General features: G+C 38.6%; 1 protein-coding gene across 1 annotated transcript in view; it reads left to right on the forward strand.

Moving 5' to 3' along the window:
* The window catches only part of BLNK (B-cell linker), a 32,868-nt gene that overhangs the window by 512 nt on the left and 12,662 nt on the right, over positions 1-19,694 (forward strand). The window contains exons 2-14 of the mRNA XM_010133308.1: positions 1,109-1,222; positions 4,327-4,392; positions 7,840-7,896; positions 9,887-9,936; positions 10,890-10,930; positions 12,453-12,609; positions 13,691-13,851; positions 14,358-14,439; positions 15,213-15,293; positions 16,719-16,744; positions 17,290-17,318; positions 17,634-17,729; positions 18,482-18,524. Of these exons, the coding sequence (XP_010131610.1) occupies positions 1,109-1,222; positions 4,327-4,392; positions 7,840-7,896; positions 9,887-9,936; positions 10,890-10,930; positions 12,453-12,609; positions 13,691-13,851; positions 14,358-14,439; positions 15,213-15,293; positions 16,719-16,744; positions 17,290-17,318; positions 17,634-17,729; positions 18,482-18,524 (1,003 nt within the window). The remainder of the gene's footprint in view (positions 1-1,108; positions 1,223-4,326; positions 4,393-7,839; positions 7,897-9,886; positions 9,937-10,889; positions 10,931-12,452; positions 12,610-13,690; positions 13,852-14,357; positions 14,440-15,212; positions 15,294-16,718; positions 16,745-17,289; positions 17,319-17,633; positions 17,730-18,481; positions 18,525-19,694) is intronic.

Consider the following 19,694-nt stretch of genomic DNA (forward strand, 5'->3'; position numbering starts at 1 on the left):
ATCTTGTGACACAGCAAATTCTTCTTTCAGTGTATATCATATTTGCAATGGTAAACCTTTCCACCTTCCTTTTCATACGTGTCACAGCCGGTGACCACTTTGTCAATCCTGAGCTGCTGGGGGTCAAAATTGATAAGACACAAAAAATAGCAACACAGAACTAAAGTGTTTGCTTTCAGTATTCATTTCAGTGTCTTTTTTTTTTTTTGCTATTCCTTCCAACATGTAGGGATTCTGATATATTTGTAAGAAACCTAAAACTTTTTAGAAGCACCTAGAGCCAAGACTCAAACTTCTCATCTGCAGAAGTGTGAAAAATCTGTTCTGTGTAGAGAGTTCCTGATCAAAGGGTCGTATCCATCTATACATGTCACAGTTAAACTGGATCTCAAAGTGGCTATCTACTGCTGAAATGTGTTTTCAAAGATTAACACAGACTGCACCTTTATCTGCAAGCCTGATGTTACATAAAAAGTCCTCAACCAAGTTGAATGAAGAGTTGGTGCTTGTAGTTAACAACTTTCAAGTTTGACCTCTTAATTATCTTTAATTACATGCAATGCAAGGTAAGACTAGCATTACTTATTATTTTCATTTGCTGTATTAGCTGACTGAGGTCCTTGAATGTTTCTAGTGTCTGGTCATCCCAAGAGAACAACTAGAAAACAAATATCAGTTGGTAACAAGGTCCTCACTCAGACGTGTTGTGAAGAAAGAAGGTTGTAGCTACACCTAAAGCAAGGGCTGCCTACATTGGGCCACAGTAGCCTCCATCTCCTGCGTAGCCTCAGGCCTGCTGCTCTGGCAAGTTCCTCCCGCAATGAACTCAAAGTATTGAGTATTGTCTTACATAAAGAAAAGTATTTGAGAGCTAGTCAGATATGCAGATCCAGGCAAAATGTTATAAATGCTCTTCTGTGCTTCACTTCCCTCATTGTTCTGGAATGGCCTTCAGGCTTGGGTTTGAGATCCTTAAGATTTGGAGAATCCTCTTGTTGTAGGCTTTGCTATCTGATCTGCCTCTCATCTTTTCTTACTGTCTCTCTAAAATCACAAGTCAGTCAGACAGCTTTTTGTAAAACTTGTCAGTTGTGGCCTATTATATCAGCTGGCACCTCAAGAAGTATCATCCTCTAGCTAACTGGGCAGACAGGTTTTTTCAGCTGGTTCAACTTCATGGATCAACGGGGATTCCACCGGAACCGGAGATCGTCCATGCTTGGTGACTCCTATGCTGACCACTGTACAGTGCACTGGTTATCTGTTTACCCTCACAAGCTTCATACAAGCTAAGTTGTCTGGAGGAAACAAACTAAGGACTCTAGCGACTCCTACAAGAGCTGCATAACTTTAAAAATTGAAAAAATGCACAGAAATACATGAAATGGCTTCAGAAAAAGAGGCAGAGATTTTCAGGAAATTTGATTATGCAAAAATGGGAATGTTTTGATTTCAATCCATCTGCATGAGAAAAATAACAGATCGCTCCAGCAGCAACACATGCAATTATTTCTGATTTACGTGCTTTTTTCATTAAAATGGAAATATGTATTAAAATGCTCTTTTAAACTACAGCCTTAGTCAGTGCACCCTGAACACCCATGATAGTTTAATCAATTCACCTAAATATGATCAAATGAAAAGCAAACTGTGCCGGGTACTCAGGGTTATAGTTTTTGGGGTGGGTTTTATTTTTGTGTGTATGATTTTTTTTCTTTTTTTTTAGAGACCAAAGTGACAGTATAAAATCAGTCATGAAAAATGAAACACCTCTTTTTGAAAATAAAGCCATAATTTTGCTATTATAAAGATATATTCATGTCAGAGATGAGCCATAAGCAATATTCAGACCTAAATTTACAGTTAGAGAATTGTTTTTGGTTGGATCCTACCTGAAACAATAAATATGGAAGAAAAATAACTGATGCTGGCATGCATTTCTAATTAAAGGCTGGCAAGCCTTTTCGAAAAGGACACAAACACTTGCAGACAGCCATTCTCCCCAAACTAGAACTAAACCGTTTAAATCTCCTTTCATTCTCTTTATTCCTCGTTACTTTTCATTTATAGACACTGCCAGGTGCCAGCTGCGGCACAAGACAGAAACAGTAAATTGCAGAAGGTGGTTATTTGTGATGTTTCAACCATAACCAGAAGCTGAATCTATTGGGGAGGGGAAAAAAAAACCACAGAAAAAGAGAAGATCTTCACCCCAGATTTGCAGATTTAATGTATCTGGTTAGTTCAGATAATAATCTGAGCTATTCTTTGAGATGCAGTGCATTGTTGAAGAAATCTCAAAACATTTTACTATGCACTTATTTCTCGCCCCTGTAAGTAATTTTGTACATATATATATCAGCAGGTAACTATCTTTTTGGTGTAAATAAACAGTATGAGTTTTGAGCAACAGTTAAACGTGTGCTTCTGAATTACTTGTCAGTTATTATCTTTTTTTTTTTTTTCTTCTGAGTTGAGAACCTGAAAAGAATAGGTTGAATTGTTTTTAAGTAAAGTTGGGTAATGATTTAGGCTCTAGGGAATACCCTTTAACTACCAGACCCATGACGGAGCCTGACAGAGCAGGCTATTCCATGCTGTTGTATTACAGGGCTGCTGAAAATGTGGAATGTCCTTCAATTCCATAATGAAAGGATCAGATTTTTCTAGTCCATTAATAAACACTATTAAAACTAAAATTAAGTTTTGTTATTTATTTATTTCCAGATTCCAAAAACTTACAAGTACTCATTTATTTAACAGTTCCTTTTAAGCAAGTCTCAAAAAGTGGGATTTATTGTCACTCACTACCACAATCAGTAAAATCAGTAGCAGAGGTGGGAAGGTCTCCTTTGACATAAGCCTAATAGTTGACCACTACCCATTGCCTTGAGTGTCTACATGTCTGCTCAGCCTGAACCATGACAGAGAATCCCATCGTGTTAGTGCAGTCACTTCCTTATTTCGTTTAGTTAATTCTAATCTAATTCAAATTTATTTTGAAAAAAGTTATTTGAACTGTTTGGAGACAGCTACTAATTAATACTTATTAGTTATTACTAATAGTACTAAATTACTAATAGTTATTAATAGTCATTACTAATTAATAGTTAATACTAATTAATAACTAATAGTTACTAATGATGAAGCTGGAAGATAGTTTCTTTTTAGCAAAGCTCTGTGTTACTCAACCTTCTGAATAATAAGGTTTCAAGTTTAAAGAAAGTGTTAAAAAAGGAAAAGAATACTTTGACGTTTGTACTTCCCTCTGTAAACTAAGCTTCCAAGAGTTTTGGTAGCCTGATCGTGCAACAGAGATGAGGTAGGCAAGACAAAAACATGGAATGACATAGACAACTTACAAAGAAGAATGGAAGGCAAATTTTTTTAAGCCATTTCTGAAAAAAATCCTATTTTTATTGGTTGTGATAAAATCTTCAGCGTAGATCTAATAAAAGATACTTAATATAGGTGAGTAGGACATACACTGTATGAAGAATCGGAAAAAAATATACGTATTCTATAGAAGTTTTTAGTATGAGCAGACTTTCCACAGGTTTCACTATAAAATCAGTCTTTTGCAGAAAGATATATCTGTGTTCCTGACACTGACTTGACTTTAGTGGCGTGGTTTTGAAATGTGAGGTGGGATTCTAAATGATACTTGCTGAGTGAAAAATTATGTATTCAACTGGATTACAAGTAAAATTCTAATGAGGTAAATGAAGCTGATAAATAAAAACAAGCTATGATTCCAGATATCGGACCAAGTAACTGGAGTCCTGAGATCACGAGTTTTTACAGCTCAGAGTCACAGATAAGCTAACGGTTTCTCAGATGGCCCAAGCTTAGGAATGTATAATTTCCCCCCTCCTATTATAGCTGCAAGCACTATGGGAATGAGGTAAACTGTCCACTGATAAAATGATTCAAGAATGGTTAGAAATCAGAGGGCATTTCCATTACAGCTGTGGAGTGTTGTAAAGTCAGTTCTGAATAAAATGTTAATTACCACTGAAATATTCAAAACTATTAATTAGGCAATGATGTTCTTTCCTGATTCACTCTTAAATTGATTGTTTAAACTGCACTTAATTGTATTGAGCAGAAGGATAACCCAAATCATGCCGAAGATTTCTGTTAAAAAGGGAGGAAAACCTCCTACAGAAATGATTTAGCAACTGAACTACTTATTGAACATGCTTTAAGCATTTTTGATGTGTGAAATATTACTGGAAATGCATTTCCTGTATTTTTCTTAATTTATATAAATGGATGTTCAATCACATGGTAACTTTAATCCTGGTTTTGTTTAATATCTTACAGGAAGCTTCAAAAAATGGTGCATGACATCAAGAAAAATGAAAGTGGAATAATAAACAAGTTCAAAAAGTAAGTTTGAAATGCTGATCCTAGTTGTATCAATTTGGGGAAGTTCAGATTGTTAGCATATTGTTTAGAACTTTAGTTCTAAGAGGGATGTTATTCTAAAGGGATGTAACGTACTTCAGGGATGCAAATAGCTTCAGTCCAGACTACAACATGCAGAATTGCCATCGGTATGGAGAGTATCACAGAGTAGTTGCAGAACTGGGTTCCAATGGGAGGTTGTGTTTGTAGCCCAGAAAAACAGTATTTGGGGAAAATGCATTTTTCTTACAAATTCTTTGGAAATGATCATTTTTTGTTCGGGTGTGTGCCTTTCTCCTCAGGCCTCAGACTCCTGTTTAGGCTACCTGCTGCAGTTAAGTTTTAATTTGAGGTCGGCCTTGATTCAGCTGGTCAGCATTTTTAGGGGAATTCTAACTATGATGTCTAAGTCCTCCAGTGTTTCAGTCTCACAGAACAAAACCCAGCATTACCTAACATCCTTATTCCAGTAAGAAGTGCTGAACAGCATGCATACTGATGTCACACGCATATGAGTATCATGAAATATTCATGTGTATTTATACATAGAAAGAAATTCCAGTAATTCTGCATCCTCTCAAATGAATACACCATTCGCTGCTTCCACTCAAACATCTTTTTAAGCCAATTAGCTATTTAGCACACAATGCAATAGTTCATTCGCATTGAGTTTCTGTTTGGATGTGATTATCTGATGACAAAAGTACTAAGTACTTCTAAAAGTTAATTAGTACACAGTATCGTTTCCAGGACGACCATAAGAAATCCTAGAAATACAGCTCCTGTACATAAAAGGCACATACAAACATTGTTTGAAATTGTTTTTGAAGAGAGATCAGATGACTCGTGCAAGGAAAAGCTCTTTTAAGTAGAGCTAATTCTAGGTATATAAGAAGCAATCAGGAGGCTGCAGGAGAGGCAGTAGGGCTCTGCCTGCTTTGACTGTGCAAGAGCTCTGGAAAGCTGGGCTGGCTCAGCTATTATCCCTGCTGCCAGTCCAGGTGGGGCTGGTGTTTGCAGGGCAGCCACTATCCGCGGCAGAGGAGGGGAAGACTTCTAGGAGCAGCAGTGACCACCTGGCTCTCCCATTCCCCAGGTGGAAGGAGTAACCTTAAGCTACAAGTTCTCCTTTGCGGCCTCTCTATCACAGCTGTGTTTTTGTCCACAAACCTTGAGCAGGCTCTGATGGTAACACCTGATGTATCAGACACTTGTGGTCACTTTTTTTCCTTTGTCTATCTTCTTTCACTCTAGTACTGCTACAGTTCGCAGTAATTCAGTCATGTGGTATATGTACTTGTTATTTCCACACAAGCAAAAAGCATGTTTTTGTTTTTAACACAGTTGTGTATGTAAATAGACCACAGTGTTCAGAGATCCATCTGCAAAAAACCTCAGTTTTACCTGGGACCTGCTCATAGGGAAGAGCTTCTAGACTGTCAAGGCATTTAGTGGGTTTTTGGAGGGAAGTGTGCATGGGGGGTTGTTTTTGTTTTAGGGGTTTGGTGGTTTTGGGTGGGGGGGTTGCTGCTGCTTTTTAATCAATGTGGCTTCCTACTTCACAGTAGTAGTTTCAGTGTAGATAATGTTAATAATGTTGCAGTAGGTCCAGTTCAAATGCCTGAGAGGAAAGCAGAAGGCAGAAACAACAGAAGTGTCTCAAGTTTATCATTTGAGGCAACAAATTGTCTCCCGTAGCTGCCTGGACGTGAATTCTGCTGTTAATCACCATTGCTCCGAAAGTGTGTCCTTCCCTGAGAGTAAGAGGGGAAGGACAGACAAGGGAAAAATAACAAGAACTAAATGTAGCCGAAGCTGGGAAAGGTCAGGGGTGCCATCATTAAATGTCACATATAAGATTGGTGCTGTAACACTGTAATTCTTTGTTTCTCTCAAGATTAAAAAAATATAATCCACAGAAAAGAGCAGGCTTATAAAAACTTTCTTGATGTATGACTGCAGCACAAAGCTCGCGTTTCACCTCCTCCAGCTAGAAGAACACAAATCAAGATGTCAAAAAATCTTTCGGATACTTCTGTGGTTCATGAGTCCTTAATCTCTTCTGCAATTTTGAAGATCATAAACTTACTCTAATTTTTTTTTAAATTGAAGAAAACATTTGCACATGCCTTCAGAACCCAAATCTTGAACCTACCACGTAATGAGACTTGCAATAAAAGTATGAGTTGACAACACTGATAAGGATATGTACAAGAGATGCCAAGCTTTGCAAAATTAGAACTGGCTGTATTCCTCTGTGTCCTTTGGTTTGGGGTTTTTTTTCTAGATAATTTTTCTAAAAAATGCAGTTAACCAGTTATCACTCCCTCCATTTCAGTTACAGGGTTATTTTCTTAAATGTCAAGGATCTAAATGACTGAAGCAGGAAAAAAAATGTATTAAAAAATTGGCTTTGTGTAGCACAGATCTGGAATTTGTCTATATGCTGAAAAAAACATTGTTTTGACTCATTCAAACCTATTATAACTAGAAATAATTTCAGAGAAGTCAGTGTTTAGCCCAATTAGCACAGATCTGGAATTTGTCTATATGCTGAAAAAAACATTGTTTTGACTCAAATTCAAACCTATTATAACTAGAAATAATTTCAGAGAAGTCAGTGTTTAGCCCAATGCTGAGGTTGTCACATGCATATACTGTAAGCCTCTGCTGCTGAAATCGAAAGAATGATCAAATATTCACGATACAGCTTTGACTTATTACCGGTATTTGTTAAGACACTTCTAGTATCTGGATTGGCTGATGATTATGCAAAAAAGTAAGAAAAATTCTTGCATCACATGTCTTCATTTTTCGATGTAGTTCAACTGCGGGGTGCAGGTGGGGAGGGATATCTCTACCATCCTTGTGTGTATTAAGGTGTGCAGAAAGCAATCTGAACAGTGGTGGTTAACAGGAAAGAAAATCACAGATGGTTTCTTCATTGCTTAGAAGTTCCTGTTGTTTATTTCCCATCCTGACTCAAAATTTTCTGAGGGTAAAATCATTGCCCACTGCAGGACAGCATTCACCTGTTTGCCCTTAATCACCTGCAAAACTGTTTACGGTACTGGAGTCCCAGCTGCTGTGCAGATCATGATGTCAAGGAGGATTATGTACTCAGGTGTAGAAGCAATCAACATAGCCGAAGCTGTACAAATGATGAGAGCTCAGGGCACTTACGTATTCTGAGCTTGCATTGTGGTTTGCACATTGTGGCTCTTGCAAAGCAACACTGTTAACTTCAGAAGAGCCTGGGTTTCAGTTCTGGCACTTGGTAAATCATAGCAGTACAGTGAGGATTATTTTAAGTGGATTTGAGTTGTAGAATAAATAAAAAATTTGAAAAGATTCTAGCAAATGCAGATATGGCTGTGAATGGTTTTAGCTCTGTGACAGAAATATTGTTTTTCTTCTATTGATATTCAGGTTCCAAAATGAACAAGTGGCCTTAATTTGCAAAACTGGGAAAGATACTTGGGATCGGTATGCTATTTCACAGCTGCACAACGGCATGTTAGGCTGCTTAGACACAGACCTCTGTTCTGTGCTTTGTATGCTTGTGTTTTAACATATTTACATTTTCTGAGGGGGCCACTGCCAGGATTTACAGGGCCTGGGACAGTGTGTTGAAGCCTTCTGCTTAGCAGCTTGGAAATCTCTAATGTGGCTTAAGCTGCATGCTTTACTCTTTGACCCAGACGGCCTCTTACTATTGCCTCAGTTCCCCTCTTTTCCAAGTCTCCACTGTCTCTGAACAACTCATGATAGACAAAGTACATTAACAGATTGTGCTCCACCCTCCCTAAGACCTGAGACCTGCCCTGGCAGTGGCCCTGGGTTTTTCTTTCTAACATGCCTGTGCTAACCCAGACAGAAGACAACAGCTGGGCTGTTGAGAATGCTTTTTAATTTACTGTTTGTACGCTAAGTTATATTATGCTGCAGGAAGTTAAAGACTTGGAGGCAGCTATACATCATTAGTGTTGTTAGTAATGGACAAACTAATGAAACACTTCAAAAACCATGTGCCCAGGTTGGTTTGGGTTTGGGTTTTGGGGTTGGGATTTTTTTTTTTTTTTTTGAGCTTTAGCAATGCCTGCACAGTTTAGTCATTGACTCATGCTTTTGTTTTTTCCTCATTCATGAACAACAGAGTTCTATGAATGCAACTCAAAAGTGGCCAAAGCATTTCTCAAAACAGACAGGAGTAGTTCTAGACTAAACTGATGTGTTAGTGCCAGCGTGCCACAACCCTGAGTTACATTGTACCTGAACAATGACACCTAAGCTGCACGCTCAGGATCCAAATACTGAGTGTCAAATTCTTATGGAAAAGCAAAACTTGAGACATCACTATTGCTCAGAGATCACAAGGAAACGTTTTAAATTCTTAGTGGATTTTTTTTTAAATAATTTGCTTATTTTTGGAATAGCATTTGTTAGGTCCTGGTTGAAGAATGAGCACAGCCATCAATTCAGTGGACAAATATTCCGGTCCATGGTGAGGTCTCATCAGTGCTACAGGGAAGCTGTCAGATAATCTTCAAAAGTCACTTTGAAGAGTCATTTTAATGTAAATTGTCTTCATGTTTTACACGGCTACAAAAAGCAAAAGGGTTTTTTCTCTTCAGATGCATCAGTCTGATGTGACACATGCAGATTCATTTTGATTTTTAAACACATTCTCTATTTTTACAGGGAAATGAAATAATTTACAGTACAAACTGACTAATTCAGTGTCTTCTCTGGACAGCTGCAATTTAGCAAGCAAGAATATATATAAGAGCAGGAGTTTACGTGTATATATGTGTGTACACATATATTACATATGTGTATACTTCTGTGTGCTAAATATAAATAGTTGCCCATACATATCTATATGTACAGCCACAGTATTTCTACAAATTATCTCTCGATTCACTTGGTATTACAAATGACATTATAACTGTATATACAAAAAAACCAGCATAACACCATAAAACAATAGTAGTTGGAAATACAATCTGTTCCTGAGAGGGACTGGTATACATTTAAACATTAATTTGAAAATAAAGTGCATGCACAATGACAGTTACAGAAATAAAGCTGGAGAGTGCTGCACCATTTTCTTATGCCATAGTCTTAGAAAAGCCTCTGTGAGCCTGAGCAGATTTTCATCTCCAGGTAGACATGCATTTATCTGTCGTTATCTGTTTCTGCATTGGAAATGGAGAGGAGGGTGGGTGGGAAAAGAAGCTGTTCTTTCAAAATATGTTCTTAGTAAAAAGATCTCAGATTAGATTCTAATTTCTTATCTGTTTCTAGCTTTTCAAAGCATTCTCCTGCAGCTATTTGCTAAGCATTTGTGATGGTAATCTGTATTTCTTCAGCAGCAGGTATCTCTTTGTTATCAGCTTTTTTTTATGTCTGACTCATGCTCCCTTCTAGTGAATGCTACTGACTAGATCGTAAGTGTAATAATTATTGTTTACAGGCTAAAAAAAAAACCGCCACCAAGTCTACCACAAAGGGATTACGCTTCAGGTAAGGCTGTATTAATGTAAATTTAAACTAAATGTCTTTATGGAATTTAAGCTATGCACTTCCTCATAATTTGTTTTTAATGAGAACAGCATACCTTTATCAACAACTGTGATCGACACCTCTGATAGGAGAGGCAAGCAAAACACGGCAAGTTGTCCCAATACGAAGAAAGAGTGGCAAATAGCTGCTCTGAAAAACAGTATTCACCAGGGTTTTGCGTGTAGGCTCCTCTCTGAAAATGGAGGAGAATTCACATCCAGTCCATCACTGCCAGAAACTGTGATGTGAAAGTAAATAGTAGATCAAATGAATCATCACAGGTTCACAATCTTAATACTATTAATGTGAAAATGATGATGTCATGAATTATCTTTGAGGTAGAACTATATTCGCTTATCATACAGCACTGCCCACAAACCCGTTCACGCCCATTTTTACAAGTTGACAGCTATCTTGTTAACAAAAAGAAACAAAAAGTGAAGCAAAAAGGATGGAGTTCGGCAGTTATCAGATAATTGTTCCATATTTAACATAAATGCTTGTAATTTGTGTGCTCTCTTGGAGCTTTAACCAAGAGACAAGAAAGTGCAAGGCTGAGGGTCAGCGGTAGTTATGTTAAGTAGAAATTGGTTACTCCTTAAAAATTGTTATTACTTAATGAGATGCTTTAGCAGGACGTTCTGGGGAAAGTGCACGCTCTGCTGTTCAGACTGTGTGCAATTTGCCATCTTCAAATGTTTTTCCAACAGCTCTGAAACAATTTATCAAAAACAAGGAAGCAGCCATTTAATTTACTATTCATTCCAAACCCCAAGTGTTGCTCTGAACGGTTTAGGAAATTTTGACAACTCTTATTTAACAGAATATGATAAGTATAGATTGAAAAAACAATCTAATATAAATGTTTATTTTCACTATTTCATCTCCTTAAATAACTCCAATGTTTGGTTTAGAACATGCAGACAATGAAGAGGAACAATGGTCAGATGATTTTGTAAGTACTTATTTTGGGGTAGTAGGAGGTTACTTTAGCAACAAGTTAGCACAAACAATAATATTAAAAGTTTATTTTTGAATCATTCATCTGTGGTTGAACTTAATGCTATTGAAATCTTATTGTATATTGGAGAATATTTCGGGTTGGAAGGCACCTTCGAAGGTCATCTAGTCCAACCTCCCTGCAGTGAGCAGGGGCATCTTCAGATAGATCAGGTTGCCCAAAGCCCCGTCCAACCTGACCTGGAATGTTTCCAGGGATGGGGCATCTACCATCTCCCTGGGCAACCTGTGCCAGTGTTTCACCACCCTCATTGTAAAAAAACTTCTCCCTTATCTAGTCTAAATCTCCCCTCTTTTAGACTAAAACCATCTCCCCTTCTCCTGTCATAAGAGGCCTTGCTAAAAAGACTATCCTCATCCTTCTTACAGGTTCCCTTTAAGAAGTGGAAGGCCACAATAAGGTCTCCCCAGAGCCTTCTCTTCTCCAGGCTGAACAACCCCAACTCTCTCAGCCTGTCCTCATAGCTCTGATCATTTTTGTAGCCCCTCTGGACCCTCTCCAACAGGTTCATGTCCTTGTGCTGAGGACTCCAGAGCTGAACTCAGTACTCCAGGTGAGGTCTCACTAGAGTGGAGTAGAGCAGCAGGATCACCTCCCTTGACCTGCTCATAGACAGTCTTTCAACCTCCACTATCCCCAAGTCCTCCATAGGGCTGTTCTCAATCACATCATCTCCCAGCCCCTTTTGATATCAAGGATTTGTTTCATCAGCATCACTTACAAGTAGCCACAGATTTTTAGTTACATGAGGTTTTTTATGATCAGCTTAGAAGCACAGTCATCTGTGGTAGGCATGGATGGTAAGCATTTTGGATAAATAAGTGCATGGCATAAATCTGAACTTCTCGAACTGAACAATAATTTCAGAAACTGGTAAATTCTTCTGTTTTGGGGGAGGGAAGGTGGGAAGGGTGAGGGCTGGAAAGCCACTTTTTCTTAAAAATGAAAAACTTCTGACAAGATTTTAAAGAACATTAGAATGAATTCATGGAGAACACTAGAACGGTTATCAGCCATATAAAGTAATGGCACAACCATCAGCCTGAAGTGACTATTTTCCTTCTGGGCTTAGATTCTGAGTACTCTTTTAACAGGAAAGGGAGGGGAAGTGACAGGACACATCAAGAATCAGAGCTGGAACTAGGAAGGAACTACCCTGTGAAGAGAAATAAGCTGTTGGTCCATAATTTGAATACTGAGCCCTTGCTGTGAAAGGACTCCTTGAAGATAGCAAGGAGACGGGGGGAGGAAGCTCCTGGGAGGAGCAGAAGGGAAGGCAGGTGGTAGCACCTATTTGCTTAGAGAAGGAGCACTAAAAGGGAGTGTAACGTGTCCCTTCAAGGATCTGTTCTCATAATTTAGTTAACTGTACTTCTGCAAGTATATTTGTGTCACACACGGTTGTGAAGCCGTATGTATGTTATGAGATGAGAAACCGGAAGTTCTGTCTTTCTAGGACAGTGACTATGAAAATCCGGATGATCACTCTGACTCTGAGATGTATGTGGTCCCTAGTGAAGAGAATCCTGATGACAGCTATGAGCCACCTCCAAGTGAGCAGGAGAAAAAGAAGATTCCCGCCGCATTCCCGATTTCTAGGGGCGAATATGCAGGTATTTATGGAATAGTTCACTATGTCAGCTTGATAATTGCTTATTTATCAGTGCCGGAAGAGAAGTGGCCTCAAATGGACTAACCTGTCCTTTGCTCAAGAGTTTGCTTTTAATTCTGACAATTGGGTCTTCAGCTTTCATGGTTGTGATTTGTTATAACTGCAGGAAAAAGGTTAGTATTGCTGGCAGAGATGTTTAGAATTTTATTATACTGTGTCCTAGAGAGTTTGATAGACATCTACTATCTACAAAATGCAAGCAAAGGTTAATTTTGCTCCAAATTCAACTGCGTATTTTAATGCAGGAATTTTTATTGAACATTAAGCACATTAAGACTAGACGGATCACTTCATAATCTTTTCTGTATCTCAAACCGTTATTCCAAAAGCAGTAAACCAATGGACAAAGCAGCTCTAATATTCACTCCATATTGTCGTTCAAGAGTGGTACTGAGGAGGATCAAGATTTTATTTACATCAGGCTAGCATAAAAGTGTTTTTTCTTCCCATTTTAATTCTTTTCAGCTACGGGCAGATAGCACTGAAGTGAATGCAAGTTAGCTCCAGTAAGGTGAAGATTTGGGCTATGGGGAAAAACATGCCTGCTTTCATTCTTGTGTGATAGAAGACTGTTACTGGTTATAGAATAATCACCAAAGTGCTAAAATATAACACATGCACTCACAGAAGTTTCTCAGCACTTCACCTATGTGTTCTTTGAAAAGGCAAAGACTTTTTAAAATGACAGCCCAGAGGACCTGGCATAATGCGGGAGATAGTAACTAACGCACTATACCACCCAGCCTTCACCTTTTCCCCAAGGAGTTAAGCAGTTGTTCATACAACAGTCAGTGTCTAAACACCCTCTGCAGCCTGATAGAGATGACTAGGTTGCTACCCTGGGCAACGAAATAGGACCAGTTTGCACACGAGTCTCAACAGCAGAACCAGCATACTCTCAGGTCTGCCTTTTGACCTGAGCTGCAGCTACAGGAAAGACTTGTGTGCACAGGTAGTGGAAGATGGTCCAGAGGCTAATATGTACCTTTTACTAAAACTGTTGTTTTCTTCCATATCAAAAGACAATCGCACCAGTCACCAGCAGCTTCCTCCCATCAACAAACCTCTCCCAAGTAAGCCCAGTCCAGTCATGTCCAGACCAAAGAAACCATCCCTACCATTGCCATCTCCTGTTGCAAAACCAAGAGTACCACCGAAGCCCAAGATGTGTAGTGATGATGAGGTAATGTTTATAGTTTGTTTATATATTTATATTTGTTTTGACAGTGTAAATCGCACCAATCATAAGATAGACTACACAGCAGTGCCATGGCCTGGTCTCTTTCTTAGTCTCTATGGTACAAATAATTCTCTACATCACAGGCAGTGACCTGCAAGTACCATGCTGGTTCCTAAGGGATATCTACCTATTTCAAGTATCAAGAAGGTTCTTTAGACCACAGAATAGTTTCTGCTCATCCATAACAACCTGCAGGCAGTGGGGAGTGAGCAACCTCAAAGGCTACCCGAGGTCCAAAGGGAAGGGAGTGGTTTTATTCACCAGTTTAGAAGTGTAGTAATTCGGTAAAGAGTTTTCAGTTGTGGGGAATCCCATCCCCACTGGATGATAAATGTCTGAAATAGCAGTCACTGTGAAATGGCAACTGTCATAAACCACTGCCAGGGCTTCACAGTTTGCTGATGTGATGGAGGTTTAACTGGTAGATTTTTGTCCTGCATTTCTCATAGGATAATTACATTGTGCCAGTGGACAATGACGACGATAACTATATTGAACCCACAGAAAGCAGCACGTCACTACCTACAAGATGTGAGTCTGTCATTTAAGCTAATAATTCTTGCCTTATTAGGAACAACAGTGGAAAAAAGTGGATCAAGTTAATGACTATTTCTAGGGTTCAAAGAGTGGAGGTGCAGCTATGAAAGAGAAGGTAGCCTGCAAAAGGGCAGTTGGCTCTTTTGGCCCATGACAAGGCTAAGGAATATTATTTTTAACTTTACTGGAAAGCCATGTTTAATTCCTGCCTCTCTCACTCAGCTGTTTCAAAGTCTAGCCCTTGTAAAACCACAAAGCTTTTCCTGGAATGGGATCTCCCTCCTCATCCAAGGGAGACACAGCATTAAAATTCTCTCTTTGCTGAAGTGCCTCAAGAGAACAAGAAGCATTTTTAGATTTTCAGTAGACAAAGACAGAATGTGATTCTCTTTTTTTTTTTTTTTTTATCTCACTATTTGAAGTATATTTATCTGGAAAGGGAAACTACTACAGTCCAAAGGTGAAAAGTAAACAGAGAAGAGCATGTAGTTCTGCTCTCTGACATCACTGACAGTATCAAACCTATTCAGCCAGGCATGAACCCTGAATAATGTTTCCCTCTTAAAGTGAGAGCTGCTCTTTGCCTCCGTTGATTTGTTCAAGGAAGGTCACACAAAAAAGCTAACACTTGGAGCTACTTAATATTTATTCTTATTGTATAAATGTTACAATGCTAGTTTTCTAATACATATGTGTGTACATACAAATGTGTGTACATATGAGCACATGCACAAGTATATACATATATAAATAAAATATGTTTTTAGCTCCTATGGACAGATTTATGAAGACAACAAAGTCAGCCCCCTCTACTTCTCCAAAGCCTTCTCATGCTTCTGATATGCAAGGTATGTGGAGTTTGTATCACTGTTAAAATAAAATAATCTAAGAGTGAGGAATATTAAACTTCACTTGATGAATTCACAACACAAACTACGTGACATACTTCAATAAAACAAAAATATGTTCCCCTTTAGCTTTTTCTATGTTGTAGCAGTTATTTTTCCTAGCTTGACTAGTAAATCTGTTCTAAGCATAAATAAAACTAGAAAAAGTCTTTTGCCCCAAATTAATCTCTTTTTAGTCTTTTGCTCTAGTCCAGCAAAACCAATGCTAGTACTCTGGATGTTAGTAATCTCATTTCACTATAGGAATCAAGACTCAATACTGTAAAACCACATTGAGATTCAACCTTAAAGAAATTACTTACAGGCTGATGTTTTGCGTGTTCTGTGATAATAGTGTTTCCATTTAAGTTCTATAAAGAGCAATTTATTTGGAAAAAAGAAACAAAAGCAGAAGTAAATAAAAAGAATATTTGCTTTTGTAAGTGCAGGTACACTTGCTTAACCTTCTTTAGCTGTGCTAACTGATTTGTTTTGCATCCTCATTATCTCATTAATTGCTTGGAATATAACATTTATAGACTGATGGCGGTTTTTCAAATGTCTTTGCATATTGATTAGCAATGTGTTTAGCTTTCAAGTTGTAAATTACGGAAGTTTTTTTTCTGAAAGATTGAAGATTTAGTGAGTTACTTTTGGGACATGTTAAAATGCCCTTTTCAATCTTAGACTTTGTGTAAATCGGTGTGGAGCAACGAGCTCCTGACAAATGTTACTAAAAAAATAAAACATCTCCCTCTGGTGGGAGCTCAGCCACTTTTCATCACAATAAAAGCAATGAAGCCTGACACGAAAGTTGTTGACGTATGATTCAACTTTCTTTGAAGAAATTGGACATAGATAAGGTTGCTGGTGGTTTTGACTTTTAATATCTGAATTAAAATAACCCTGTGGGACAGGGCTCAGGGATGGATGCTGGCCACACAAATGAGCCAGCCTGGATTTACGATTCAGCTGATCTCTTCCTTCCCGACAGTCAAGGAAAGGCTAAATATTACCACAGGTGTGATAAGACATCTTTTCCAAACTGTCCCAGGTTTGCACAACACCAACATTCATCTTGCTTTGGGGGGAAAAAAGAGAAAAGAAAAACAATAAAATAAAGTTGGCGGGGGAGGGGAGGGGAGAGAGAAGGGAAGGTTCTTTAATACAGAGACTTTATCAGACTTTTCCTAAATTTTCTATTAGACCACCACGGGTGTAGCTACCCAAGGGTTTTGGAGGCAGAATTCAGCTCCAAGCAGATTCTCCAAGTTATTTTTCCAGAAGCAGGAGTACAATTAATAGAAATTCTCATCGGTTTTTCTGGTAACACACAGTATGTTTTTGCTAACTAAAGAACACCTTTTTTTCCTCCCTGTGCTACAGAAGTCTATGAGGTTCCTGAAGAAGAGGTAAGGCCTTTCCATAGTATGTGATTCACATTGCTCTCTGCAGGGTACAAATGTGATTAAAAAAAAAAAAAAATACTGGGCTTTCAAAGGGAAAAAATAGGAGAACAAATATCTGCCCTGACACTTCTACACAGAAAAGCTGGCAAACCACTTCGGAAGGTCTGCATAACAAAGTAAATGCGAAGGGGATGAAGTTTCCTACTCCTGCGTGATAGCGATCCAGTCTGGGAAGCAGCAGCCTAAGAGAATGCTTTCCAGAAGCAGAATTGCAGCAAAGGAGCAATGACAGTTCTGACAGTAATTTTCTTCCTGCTTGCTGGTACTGACAGTGACACACGACTCAAGCAGTGTGGTCAGGGCTGCACAGATTTACTGGTGGTGACTTCTTGCCTCTCCCATCCTAGCACAGATTAGCCAGCAGAGTTCTTCTAATTTATGCCACAATGCAAAAAATAAGATATTGCTGGTAATGTAAATAGGACCATACAAGTGTATTTTATGAAACCAAAAAGCAACCAAATAATTCAGTGCCTTTTCTCTTACAGGAAAAACAATCACCACCACTGGTAACCAGGTAAGCCATTGCTATGAATGTTTGTGCATTATTTAAAACTTGTCAGAAAATACATTTTTTTTTTTCATCTAGATGCTGTATGTTTGATAATCCTCTCTCTAGAAGATATACATAAAGTAATACTTTCCTTTTAGATTGTCATCCATTTTTATGCTAATTTCAATAACCCAAACATAACACACGTTAAAAAGAAATGCCTCTTAAGGGTACTTTTTAGAATTTTTGGGTTATATAGGGGAGGAGAAAGAGAGGTTGCCTTTGTATTCACTGTCGTTAAATATAATATTCCTTTCTTAATTCATGTTTTATTACTAGGTTCACCAAGCCACTTCTGTCTACGCCTGCTCAGAATACAGAGCACTCCCACATGCACAGCATGACCAGAGTGTCACCTAAGCCAGATACTTCCAGGTAAGTCAACAGCAGCTCGTATCAACAGGAAATATTAGCAGAGACAAAATTGTCTTCTCTTTATTGTGTAGCTTTCAGACAATAAGCAATGGTCAGGACACACAAGTATCTAGGGGTGTTGGGACAAGGTAAGAATTGAAAGTTCTCATTTGCTGGTGAACTACTATATTCAAGCCAGTTTGCCAAATTTTCTTGAATATCCCTTTAGGGATCCAGCAGGGATAAAACACCTCTGCAGGCCAGTTTAAAGTCCTATTACCCATCTCTGCACCCTTGCAAAGGAGATGTTTTTGCAAGGGATGGGACACAGGATTGCTTGCAAAGAAACCGGACACAGTAAATTCATGATTTATTTTCCAAGTCTCTGGAGGAAGAGAGGCACAAAGGAAACTTGAGCATGCAGCCTATTTCACTCCTATGTCCCCTTGAAGTGTAGGAAGCTGCTTTGTAACCGGTCTCACCTCTAGGACACCGCTCTACGAAATAGGCCAGCAGGTGGCATCTGCAGCACGGTGCGTTAGGGTGTTTGGTGAGGTCCTGTGCAAGGGACCTGGCGTCTAGGACAGAAGCTCTGCTAGAGTAGTTCTACACTAAGAGCGCAGCTTCACCACAACCACTGCAGCGGTGCAGAGCTGCAATTAAACCTGTTTACTGCAGACCTCCTCCTCTAGATCTTGAAAAGTGTATCTGCTTTTATAGCAATTAAATAAGTAAATCCTACTCATCTTAACTTTATTGTGTGTATTTTCCAGAAATATTTTGCCTCTTCCTCGAAATCGTCTTCACCCAAAAGCAGTGAGTAATAACTATAAAATAATGTGTTTAAACTTAGGCTGTTCTGTGTTTTATATATGTAAATAGATGGATGCTTTTTATTATCTGGATTAAATAAAAGAAACAAATTATGACAGGTTTATCTAATATTGTAATTGTGTTTATTAATCTTTTCGACAAAAGAGGTACAGTGGACAACTGTAATGATCCAATAAAAACTTCAAATGTTTTTAAGGGATGTCTCAGTCCATAAAAATAATTTCTTGTACAAAAAAAAACCAGCTGAACTCCAGGAGCCTTACTTTCAGTAGTAATGGGCAATTTTGTCCATCTAAATCTAAAGCATCTTCCTTGAACCTCATTCTTTTCCCCTGAAAATTAAATCCTTCTGAAATGTCCAACCGGGTAGTCAGAACAGCCAGTACCACTGGAAAACACAGTCCATGAAGGAGGAATTACAAGCTTCAGGTTCCTAAGGCTATGTTTCAAGTCATTACTCTTCTACTCTTGTCCCCAGTTTGTCTCTTCCACTGTGCCAGAACAAAGGTTTTCTGAAGCAACCTACTTGGCAACTTGTCCAATTGCAGCAAATGGGCAAAAGCAAATGCATAGAAGATTTCTTTTTTTTTTCAGCCAGATTAGTTCCATAAATTGTTCTGCAGCATAGCTCTATTCGATGTTGTGCCAGCACGAGGGATGGTGCACATGAGGTGCAAACTACCAAGAAACAGGATGACAGTAACTGTATCAGTGGCATCTGTGCCAAAAGCTATGTGCATCAAACCCAGCCCAATGCTCTGAGCTGTCCTTAAGAAATAATTAGCCTACCAGTAACTACAGAGAGAAGTAAGATGCTTAAAATTAGGAATCTGGGGTCATACGATAGCTTTAAATGTTACAGTAACATAATGCAGGTGGTACAAGAACATCTTATAGTCTTTACTTTCAATCCTTACATTTCTAGATATGCCAAATATTGGGGGGGAAGTGGGGGCAGAGCGGTGCACCCCCTCTACAAACAGTAGAGGTATTTTAGTTTCCCGTCCTCCTCATCACAATGTTCTTCCAATTTAGATCTGTATCTGGTAAGAAGCTGAAAAATTCCTTAGTGGGGCAAGTCCAGGATTTCTCTTTTTATGAAATGGTTTGATTTATCAGCTTTTCTTACCAATATAAGACTGGGGGGGGGGG

This window comes from Buceros rhinoceros, unplaced genomic scaffold (assembly GCF_000710305.1).
Source record: "Buceros rhinoceros silvestris isolate BGI_N320 unplaced genomic scaffold, ASM71030v1 scaffold16040, whole genome shotgun sequence".
Taxonomy (NCBI): Eukaryota; Metazoa; Chordata; class Aves; order Bucerotiformes; family Bucerotidae; genus Buceros; species Buceros rhinoceros.